The sequence below is a fragment of the Hypomesus nipponensis genome, chromosome 17 (genome assembly GCF_054491055.1).
Source record: "Hypomesus nipponensis isolate SF chromosome 17, ASM5449105v1, whole genome shotgun sequence".
Taxonomy (NCBI): domain Eukaryota; kingdom Metazoa; phylum Chordata; class Actinopteri; order Osmeriformes; family Osmeridae; genus Hypomesus; species Hypomesus nipponensis.
In genome coordinates, this window is record NC_140377.1 from 21,719,070 (window position 1) to 21,731,227 (window position 12,158).

General features: G+C 39.6%; 1 protein-coding gene across 1 annotated transcript; it reads right to left on the reverse strand.

The window, feature by feature from the left end:
- Positions 1–1,366: 1,366 nt before the first annotated feature.
- hoxb13a (homeobox B13a) lies at positions 1,367–2,847 on the reverse strand. Its single transcript, XM_084677790.1, has 2 exons — positions 2,181–2,847; positions 1,367–1,750 (listed from the first exon to the last, which is right to left on the reverse strand). The coding sequence occupies exons 1-2, from the start codon at positions 2,845–2,847 to the stop codon at positions 1,503–1,505; spliced, it is 915 nt and encodes a 304-aa protein (XP_084533916.1). The 3' UTR covers positions 1,367–1,502.
- Positions 2,848–12,158: the final 9,311 nt, after the last annotated feature.

Consider the following 12,158-nt stretch of genomic DNA (forward strand, 5'->3'; position numbering starts at 1 on the left):
CACTAAAACTCATAGGAATATTACGCAGGCTAATCTAATATTTGACAAAAGATCTTTGTGCCGGCCCAAGTAAACCGTAGCAGATAGAAATGGTTTGTGATAAGAAGGTGATGATGTAAAGTCTTCGAATAACGATGGACCTTTTACACCCTGACTAATCTAGACCGGCGTTAAGTGCAGTGCGCAGCCAGAGCAAGCCTAGCTCTGCTCACTGTCAAACAATTAAACTGTTCTGAACTGGACACTTACGTAAATCACGCCTGAAAAAAGACTATAAAACAGATCATTGTGTGTAAATCTGCTTATCTGAATGAGTGACGTGCGGAGGGGATATTTTACTCATTTAAGAACTGTAGCGAAACCTATAGTAGGGGCATGTAGGGGCAGACAAAACAGTCTGAAGAATAACCTATTCAAGTTGTATTCAGTTTTAATAATACCTAATGATTTTGAGACGCTATAGTCACTTTACATAGATAAACAGGTATGCATTTGGAAAAATACACGAATAGACATTCATTGTGCAATACAAATGGATGGATGAACACGTGATGGTCAAGGTCAAGGCCTGATAAAGTGTCTGTTTTAGCCTCGTGCTCAATGAACGCGACATTGGGATGCATACTTTTTGGGGTTACCATGTTAGTAGTAAATTATATAGTACTCTAATTTCAGCCTTTTAGGCAATATTACTGTTCACAATAAATTGCTCCCAAATGAGTTTGGATGGAATTATTGTGTATGTAATAACTGATGCGCTATGGTAAATACGCATATATGTTCATAGACGCAAAGTATGACAGCTGGCCTGAGAAAAACGCTGTTCCTGACCGAAACAATGGTCTTGTGAATCATGGGCACACGTGGACACGATTCTTTCAGATGTTTCTACGAAATTTGGCTATGTTAAGTAACTTTAAGGTTGCAAAATCAACCCACTGGACTCAAGACTACAGACCAAAGCGCCTCACAATGGGCTACGCCAAAATCCCAGAGATGGTTTTCCCACGCCATTTCAGTCTGACGTGTTTGAATTGAGAATTTGTCTACGGTAATAATCTAATAATACATAACATTAAATGTCTACAAAGTAGGCTGGATTAAAACAATTTATTAAGCATCGCGCTATATTTTGATAGTACTGTTTTACAAGCGTTATAAACAGTATAGACAAGGAATATGATTGCATAATACGTTTCCTATACTACTGCAGTACAACAATGACATACCTAACATTCACATGTAGTAAAATCCATGTAATGACGAGTTTAACAGTTAAGCAGACGGTAAGTGTTACATTAAAGCAGGCAAGTGCTGTATTTACATCATGTCTCTAAATAATTGTCTTTATAGAGTTTTGGTTCGTTGGTAAACTCTCCTTTTGTTAAAAAGGAATTGGCGGTGCAATTCCTCTATCTTAGCTCTCGCTTTTTAGTCACATCACGCACCAAAAACAATGAAGTCCCTTTAGCGTCCGAATCGATTAGCTCAAACCAGCATGTCTACGGCGCGTTGCTCTTGACTTTGGCCACAAATTTCTTCTCTTTCACCCTCCTATTTTGAAACCAGATCGTGATCTGCCTTTCTGACAAGTTGGTTACAGCCGAAATCTTTCTCCTCTTGTCTTTCGTGATGAATTTGTTGGCAGCGTACTCTTTCTCCAGTTCCTTTAGTTGTACCTTGGTGTATGGTATCCTTTTCTTCCTACCGCGACGAAAGGAGTTTCCGTCATGTTGATGGGCCACAACATCTGTAATGGATGACAAAGAATTTTCTCTGCATTACAATTGCTTGATGGGTGATGATTCATAGTACATTCTACAGCATGGACTTCCTAGCCGTTAGGCTAATGATAACTAATATGTAAGAAGAAACCGTTCTATTTTGACATGACAATAAAAGATATGCCCACATCTTGACACATTAACGCTCGTGACCATGTACCAACAATGGATGAGACTAACCATCATGGATGCTCTCGTAAGTTTCTAGAAATGAATGAGACGATATAACAAACATGAACACGATGGCCTGTCCACTATGGGTTGTATTTCGATCAAGAAAGGCTCTACATTCGAGCGTTAATATCACTTTGCGTTGGACATTTAATTTCATGAATATTAAGCTAATTAACAGCACTCTGTGGCGTCATTACGCACAGCACATTGTGGTATATTTACCTGCCAGTGCAGACTTCCAGAGGTGTCCTGCCTGGCTCTGGTCTTTGGAGCAGTACATCTGGCTTCCCCAGCCGTTCGTCAGTGCCCACGGCTGGTAGCTGTCCATCGGCAACAACGTTTCGTGGCGAGGCTCCCCAGATCCCAGAGTCTGCACCACGGACACGTCCAGATAGCTCGCCATTGACTGGTATGGGCTGGGGTAACCATGGTAAAATGCGAACTCTTTAGCTCTGCTGGGGTATTCTTCAGACGTGACCGGAGTGTCCATGTACTTCTCTGCGGAGTAGCTGAGCGCGCTGGGCTGGGTGCAGGATTTGAGCGAACCCCGCCCCATTCGGCAGGGATAGTAGCCGTTCCCAAAGTAGCCATAAGGTAAGGCAGTTGTGGAGGAGCCTTGGGGTACCGCGGGGCATGGGGTACACTGTTTGCCCGCTTCTCCTGAGTTGGAGCCCGATACATCCACACCGGGGTAACCAGAGCCGTGCACCAAGCTGGAGGGGTGGCCCCCTAGAGCGGGGTGAGCCATCAGATTCCTGCACTGGTTGGCTGCGAAATTGCCGCTACCAACCAGACCTTCCATGTTCTTGTTTAGATCATCCAAGTTGTTTTCATACACAAACATAACCGTGTCCGCCCAGCGAGGATTCAGGACCAAAGAGGCTGTCATATCACGCTCACCATTCGGACGGAGGATTCTGTTGCAAAGACCCAAGTCCGGAGAGGGACACCAGGTTACATGCACAGCCGCATTGACGCAACGGTCCAGGGCACGGAATGGCGCATCTCCATTGGATGATGACAACATCACGTGACATACGAAATGAAAACCTTCTTGGACATGTCAGTCAAAGAAATATTTTTTATTGCTTAGAAGAAAATGCACAAGACGCGCATCAGCATATTTGTCGATTTCCATCTCTTCAAGTGCTTTACGTATGCATTCTTACATAGATTTGTCCGTGAACAGTCCATACAGTATACTTGTTACAAAAAGATACAATTTGAAAACATTTAGCCTAATCAATACAGAACAATCTAATGTAGAAAATGATTATTCAAACACTGGTGAACATCGGACGGTTCAATTCCCTGCTCTGGTATAGAGCAGAGCTTCTAGTTTTGACACACTATTCCTCCATGTGTTTTTTCTTAAGCTAATAGAAGTATTTTAACACAAAAATAAACCTATGGAACTCAAATATATTTCAACGGTCAGTTATATCCACAACTATCTGAAAGAAAAACACGTTTGACATTTATATCTAAAAATAATTATAGCATTACAAAGATACTAAGTATTATCAATAGGCTACTATTAGCTACTATTAGTAGCCTATTATTCTGACCAATACTTTTGGTTGTATTTTACAAAATGCGTTCCTTGCTTTATGAACGAAGACTATACACACAAAACATATCTAAAAATTATATTATACTGTTAAACAAATCTGTTAACCAAATCGGTGTTTAAAACAGAAACCAAAAGATTAAGTTACATCGGATGCCTTTTGGATTTCAACTTTAATTAGATTATGTTAAATGTGGAATATTTCCCAATGGTTATAGACGCATTTAAAGACTTATAATTTCGGAGTGCCAAATGCATGAAGAAAGTTTATCGTTGTTGTAAAAGTATTGCAAATCATAACATGATATTCCTACGTGCCAATATTCCACAAATTCAAAATGTGGATTTATAAAATAACAGTGCTTTAGACATTTAAAGAGTAATTTATGTGTATTTTTAGAAAATCATTCATGGCTAAAACATATTACAGACGGAAGCGTAAAGAGGATTTATGGAAAGACTCAAGGGTCTGGAGATTTGTAAAATATGACTGAAGTTCAAAGCGCTTTGCTGAGCTGACATGTCAAGTGATTTTTTTCTCTGATCATTTTTGTGCTGATGGGTTTAAATTTATGAATATTGTGTTGAGAGGTGCAAAGAAAAGCAAGGGGTTCATTTGCTTGGTTTTACGGCGTGAGAGACGCATAGTCTTCATATCCTATTTAGTTGTCAACTAATGTTGGTTATGTAGCTAATGCAACACAAACGTAACTTTCAGAAATTCACACTTGTACCTTGTATGCGACACATCTACAGACGTAGATCTTAAAAGTGAGAAAATGTATGTATGGTATATTTGAGTTTCATCAATTCTGTAAACGCAATCAAAAGCGTAATTCCTAGCCAACTGGTTTTAAAGTCAGGCGGACTGATGATTATTCCAAGTTCCTATTGAGGTATGCTGTCGAAATAAAGACCGAATTCAGAAGACTACACTGCTTGTTTGTACATGTTTTGTACTTTTTTGGACTGAAATAAATAGATTGTATGTTTGGCTGGACTTAAATAAGTACATCAAGTAGCCTAATCATCAAGATTCAGGTTCAATATATCATTCTGTCCAAAACTCATTTCACCTACCCCCACCGCCTCGACACACACAGCAGCCTGGACAGTCTTCTTAACATAGGGGTCAGACTATAGGCCCTCAAGGTCAAGGCCAAGTTTAATGTTTAGAGTCTGGCCCGCCCAGAAGGCTCTGTTTAGGAGGCCGCCGCAGACCAGACCCTCCCTGAGCAAATGTGCCGAAGTTCAAGGCCTAGACGCCGGCCTCTATGTGTCATTATCACAAACACACATACCACACCGTATTGCTACCGCAGACGACACATAACAATGCTGTCTCAATCCTTGCAGCGGGTACTGAGTATAGCCTACTGTCACACGATTCACGTTAACAGATACACGGTTTTCATTTTTTAAATTATTCACCTAAAGGCATTAATTACTCAGCACTCCGTCTACATGAGGTGTGAGGGGAATCATGAATGTGTTCTTCCGGTGCTTTTGTGTTTGGTGCCCTGGCAGTCAATGCGTAAATCTTTGGCAACAGGCGCTTGGAAATTGGCGCCGCGAAAAGCTTTAGCCCCGTGCCACACGTTATTTACTGACGCACAGTGGCTACTGTACCAAGGAAATGCCGTAATAAAACTGACTGTCACACTTCCTGAGCCCACTGGTCAAGTACCAATGACTAGCTCACGCACACTTCTGTATTCCTTCTCGCTACGAGAATAAAAGGCACATTTGCGCAAAATCCAAGGAACTAAGATAGTGTGGTAAGTCTTAACTGTTTATGAAAAGGCTATATGCATCGTTGCTATGTATGTTACGTGAGAAGGGGCAATATGGAAGATAGAAAACAGAATGAATGGTAGGCTAATGCACAAGTGAATGTTTTTGTATTATAATATCTCATATTTGGTACTTAAAACTGTTCCATAGGCCCTACATCAAACCCATTATTTGTGTCAAGCATTTGAAAAAAATAATGTGGTTGGAATAACCACGGACCTTTTTTTATAAAACGAAGGCTGTAGGCCGATATTGTTTCGTTGTACAACATTGTTGACTACACCATTTCACAACTAAATTTAATCGATACGAAAGTATTATGTACATGGATGGATACCGATTTGTCAGCGAAAAACCATATGACGCTGACGTCAACTGACGTCCAACTTTTAGACTAAACGATAGGCCACAAACGAAACCAACAGTAGACTAATAGCAAGCATGATGCAAACAGTGGATACAAACAGTCTGAACGAATTCGCGACTGCTTGCACAACGGTCCATGAAGGAGGACTCAAAAGCAATTAATTTGTCACATTGATGAAACTGTCTTTTCATGACGCCAATCGCACATACCGCTCTCGAGGACTGTAATTAGCCCTCATTGGATAAAAGGTGTTCGTTTGCATTGGCTTATTTGAAAATTTGATTATTTGATACACTTTCTACTTGAGCCTTAGTCAGAAATGGAAGCAACATCTCAAATAGTTCTCAATTTCAGCGTTGTTTAAGACTTTCATGAAGTTTGATAATCACACGATGAATAGCCTATATAGGCTTGTGGCCTATATAGGATACATATATAATAGGATACATATTTCAGAAATATTCGGCCTGCATTTAAAACATTTGAGGGCGGCGTTCAACATTAACCATTTCCAGGATGCCCTCTGACAGGTGGACGCGTATCGCCATAAGATTTGATTGTGGACGATGGTACACGATCACCAGAGGGGATTGTTAACTTGTTTAGTCTGTTTGTGAGTGTCATGTTCATATCTACACTCAAAATGTTCACTTGACTATGGATATAAGCCTTCAGGGCCTCGAATTTTGCTCGTTTTTCGAAATATAAAGTGTTGCAATACGCCTAAGGCGTAAAGGAAATATGTAAATCTGAATAAATCTATGCATAGCTCTGAACTTGGTACTATTTGGTCTGCAGAAGCCTATGGTTCTAAGAAGTCTCTTTTGTGCTATTTCTAATACACGATTGTAAAAAAAAAAAAAGAAGCCTTTTGTTACGATGCGATATGAATAAGGTGAGTGCAATGTAGGCCCAGACTACGTTAGCAAATTCCAGTTTTCCTTTGATTATCATTATGACTGTCCCCGAAAAGAAAACAATAGAATAATACAGATGAAAAACATAGTTCATTACGGTTGTTGAGCTCGTTAAACTTGGTTGAGTTAAGTTAAGGAGTATCTAACGTGTGTGTGAAATCAAGTCGTGAAACTGAAGAAATTGAAGTAGCCTATTCTAGTGACTAGCGGCTGTTTATTCCAAATGTCCTCTTTGTCCGCCCGCCACAAAAAGTATGGAGTGTTAAAACACTTTAGCAAGAGAGAGTGACAATTACGTGGTTACATAAATGCACCTAACTGCTTCCAAATGCATCACTTTAAAGCGTAACGACATGGGTCATATTGACCTTTAGATACAGGCATACATGAAATATTGTTTAGAAAGTTTGTCAATTTACTTCTCTTTTTTGATCAAACAAAACTATAACGTTGCACTGTCGATTCTGAAATCGACATGAAACTGGGTCATTAAAAAACTTGACAAAATGGGCTACATTATTTACCAGCCAAGTGGTGGAACATCCGTCACATCATGAGACTGCCGACATATGCGTATAATAAAATCAGAAGACCGTCTCTCAACCATGAATTTTGTGAGACATTTTCTCAAAGTTTACATCACACACAATCGTATTTACTCTCTACAAAAGGTTCCTTCATGCCCAGCTGTAAATAGACCCGGTTGGTCCACTGGGATAACAACATTGGGTTGGGCACTTGCCTGGATGTTGTTCAGACCACCCACCTAAGTGTGAGTGTGCCTCATTAATGATGCTCAGGTGTGGGGTGTGGAGTGAGGCTTCGGGCCCCTATCTTCCAGTTCCTATTATTTGCCCTTCAAAAGATGAGGGCTTGATCCCTGTCCTGGCACATCTTAGAGTCCTCTCTCCATCCGAGCCTCTGTTGTTGTTATTTGTGAATGAGGAACACGAAAGGGGAGTTGTCTGGTTGTATAACCTTGACCTTGGTTATTAGGGAGTCACTGCCACGTCGTGCTGAATGAAGCCGGGAAGAGCACAATCTTTATCATTAGACCATTAACCCAGAAGATAATATATCTGTGAACTGTTTGAATTTGGACTCGGACAAGGTATCGACTCCCCTTAGAAATGACACATAGCGAGACCCAACAACTCTTGCGCTTGGGCACATCTGACACCAGCTGAAATCCAACTGAACTCTACAAGACCATGGTGATATTTCTTGCTGTTTTAGGCAGTTTCCTCATGACCGAAAACCAACCAGTGATGAAGTAGCTATCTTACATCCTCCATGCAGTTTGCTTAAATGTTGGGTTAATCCAAACATGGTCCTTGCATTATACTACTGACTGATAACGACCCGAGGTTGACATTACACAGCTAGTCTCCATGGTGAAGCAGAGAAAGGTGCAAAATCAGACTAATGTAATGTTAAAACGTATTTTACGTTCTGCCAGAAAAACATAATCATTTAACATAAACCCTGTCAGAACAAAATGAGGATCATGAACTATCATTTAAAACACTGATGCAGAAGGCATAGGGTAATATCATGCTTGACCAGAATATCTAACTGGAAGGAGACAGACTAAACAGAAAGAGATTGGGAATTTGTGCCCAATGAATTGCCTAAAAGTGATTATATATAACGTAATGTCAGACGAGTTTCCTTTTCTAAACATCTGTAACCGCAGGAACAAATTTCAAATTTACAATGCGACTATATTACGAATGATATATCATCGGTTTTGTTTTGAGAAACACACTTCCTCGGTGCTAATGATGACCACCATGGCCGAATTGGTACAGACACTAGAGCCCTTGTCGGATAATTGTGACTGGCGTTTAGATTTCTGCCCGGCTAATAAACGCAAAGGAATAAAGGCGTTTACAGCGCAGAATTCCCACGCAGTTCCAGGCAGTGCCTCGCGCTCGGTTTCAGTTTGGGCTCTGTAAATACTCCGGCTCGAATCATTACACACTTTCATCTACGTTTTATAATGTCAGTCTGGATTAAGGCCTTCTATAACTTTGGCACGAAAAATGTGCAGTGATTCAGTCCAACCTGTGGCTAATGGATGCAAAGACGTGCATTCAGGGCAGGTAAAAGGCATAGTCCTGAAACATAGCATAGTACGACTTACAATATTTTGCGTATAAGGCTTTTTTATACAATACCATCAATATAATTTAATCACTTTAACATTTCCCTATACTAAATACATGTCAGAAAAATAAACAAGCAGCATATGTTTCTAAAAAAAGGACTTTAGACTATACTTGAATTGTTTTATGAAACATTAAATTATAAAATAATGTCAACTAAAGGAGGACTTGATATTAAAGTTACGTAGCCAAGGTCTGTGAAGAAAGTCGTAGAAGTTCCATCATTGTTTATTCTTCCAATTAGCCTATATCTATAACTTCAATTCGGGATATATCAGAACAAAAGGGTTTTCAATCAATGATCAACTAAATCAAATAATAACATCTCAGTATACTTGCAGGATACTCTACCGACATTAAGTAACCCAAATCAAACTTGCAATTTAGAAATTGGGACAAGTTTGTTACACATATTTTAAACGCTATAATAACAATAATAACGTTGCAACAACTATTCCTATTTTCAAAAATAATAATCATAAGAAATTTCAATATTTTACAAATTAACTGTTTCTAAATCAAAGTGATTTTTTCTATACATGCCATGCGTAATTACCTCAATATGGTCATATAGGTGCCAGCCTGGCCTACAGATGAACATTGGAGGACGACAAGAACAAATTATTATGATTTTTTTCATATTACCGTTTCCTCTCCCTATATTGATTTGAATGGTGAAGGACAATCCACTTGAACTTGAAGGTAAAATCATAAGCCATAGAAATGAGAAGTAGAAACATGTTAACTGCAAAAATACTGAGAATGGTTAAGACATAGGTAGGCCTATTTTACCGTTTTTAAAGATCATGCCTGAAGATAAACAGACAAGTTGGTTATTTTGCATCACCTTCACTGACGTTTCTCCATTCGGGTATACATTAGTTTAAATTAATGTATTGTATTGACATACTCTGACATTGTACCTGCAGTATCACGTTTTTGTGATTTAGGATACAAAGACAGTATACAGCTGCCAAGGACGGAAAGGAACTTCATTGGGAATTTGCGCTGCCAGGGGTGCACAGGGCAGGCGACAGAAAGCAATAAGTGTGGTACTGTAATGATTACCCAGTATGTGCGTGTCAAGCTTATTTTTTCGATTACAACCAGAATAACACGCCAGTGTAGCATGCCCTGTTCATCGAGACATCTGTGTCGGTTCTACAGAGAGAGGGGCATGGACTTATGCCAACCATCGTTAAATTAACAAACTCCAGTTTCAGTGAAGGGAGAAGGATTGGCACATGCTCAAGAATTCTTTTCTACTTCCACCATTCTCGACGGGGGCAAAGGATATAATTTGGTCTGATATTGAATAAGAATCGCGTTTAGTCTGAATCGTATAGAACAGTCTCCAACGGTTTAGTGGTCGATTTTGATATCACAAACCCGGCTTTAACGACGCGGAGACATGTATGTTACAAAATATATAACACATGCAAAGACCTTCACAGACACGCGACGTTGTTGTTGCTAACAGGATCTGTCATGGATGGGGTGTAACTTTTCTGGAACGTCTGTGATGTTGCTGAGCTTGTAGAACTATGTCTTCAATGAAAGCTCTGAAACAAACTTAATATTCTATTTTGTTTTTTTGAAAAGCTGTGTGTAAAGATTCGTTCAGAAGTTCGTAAATAAACAATCGCAAAGCAAAAAATAATGTTAGTTTGTGCAAGAAATGCATGTCAATAATGTAGAATTAGCCAACCTATACAGTCTGCATGTATAAATGTGAAATATGGTCCTCAGAATACAGTTGCCATGATTTAAAAGGAATGATAGGCTATCTAGACATTTGGCCAAATTGCCCAAATCCATTCCAACACCCAAAAAATCACGTCAACATGAACTTGTAACGGTCATTAGTAAATCCCTTTGATGTGAGATAGCCTAATTTGTATAACATATAAAGCATGTATTGTTGAATGTCTGAACGATAAACAATAGTCCTTAAGATGTTGTTGAAGGCGTCAAATATGACACCTATTGTAAGCAGGCAGTCTTTTAGGAGCCGTTGCTAGGTCATATGATCAAAGCGACCAGCTATAACAATACAAACATCATCGATAGCTACTTAACAGCCATCATCAGTGCAGCGCCAATGTGGTCCGCCGACAACGTAACACCGTCACTACGTCCAAGATCGTGCACGTTTTTTTTATTGGTTTGTCTCTTCCACGCTGACACATCAGTTATCTACTTTCTCGTCCACGTTTCCATGACTACTCCGGTGAACGTTTATTGGCACAGGGATTGGAACAAAAGGACGCAGAGATTCTTCCTTACCTTTAGGCTGTGGTCTATGCCCCAAACTGTCATACCCGGAGGCCAGACTTTGGTCTAATAAAATACCCATAGCCTATAATTACATTTTTACTATAAAATATAATTTGTGGAATGAGATAGGCTATGTCAAGAAAACATGTTTCTCATGTTCAACATTTCCTAATGAGCATGTTGCCAACGTTAAAGATTGTTATGCATGCGCTGTATGGGTTATTTTGTTGTTTGGGAAATGTCAGTATATGTTCAGGATGTATAGGATTGTGCTTTCCATTAGGGTCATGCGTGAAAGCTCATGACAGGCTGTGTTGGCAGGCTCATCATTACCTTATCAGTGAGGCTACCTTTAACATCCAATGGGTTCGAAGTTAAGGATTAAAGGATTAAGCATTTATACTGTATGATAATCTTTTCTAATGAAACATAATCCACTTATTATCAATGATTAGTCAACTAACTCCCAATTGACAAGTATGAAGGTACTGGCGCGACAATGTATGCGTATAGTCGCCTGATTGCTGGGTTATTTCCCCCCCACTTTTGTAAATGTTTCTGGGTATAATTTTAGGAAGCCTACTATTCGATGTGTATACAAAAGCTATACTAACAAGAACAAAGCAAAAAAGACATCTAGAAACCTCTTTGAAAATAAAGCTTTTTTTTTTTTTTAACAGAGCCTGTAAGAAAACCCTTCCTTAGACAGGAAATTAGACTGCGATGTCCTGATCATGTCCACTGTAACCTGTCAAACAAAAAGGACTGCTGTAGCTGAAGTTTGTTCATGGACAGACAATGCACACTGGGGAGATTGTTGTTGAGATAGGGCGAGGCGACACTTCGCCTGTTTTAATCAGTCACCGTGCATCTGCACCGATGAAAACTGTGTAAACGTTCATTGGTGTTTTCAACCCCATGTTTACATTATTTGAATATGTCATTTTAAACAACAGGGTCTGTCCAGTGCATTTCTTAAAAGTTAAACCAGGCCTATTTTCTCCACTTTAGGCTGCGGGCCCGCGCACTTTACAAACATCAGGGTTCTAATGACTGACTTCCAAAAATATAAACATCAAACGCCACGGAACAATGAAGATTGGTCTA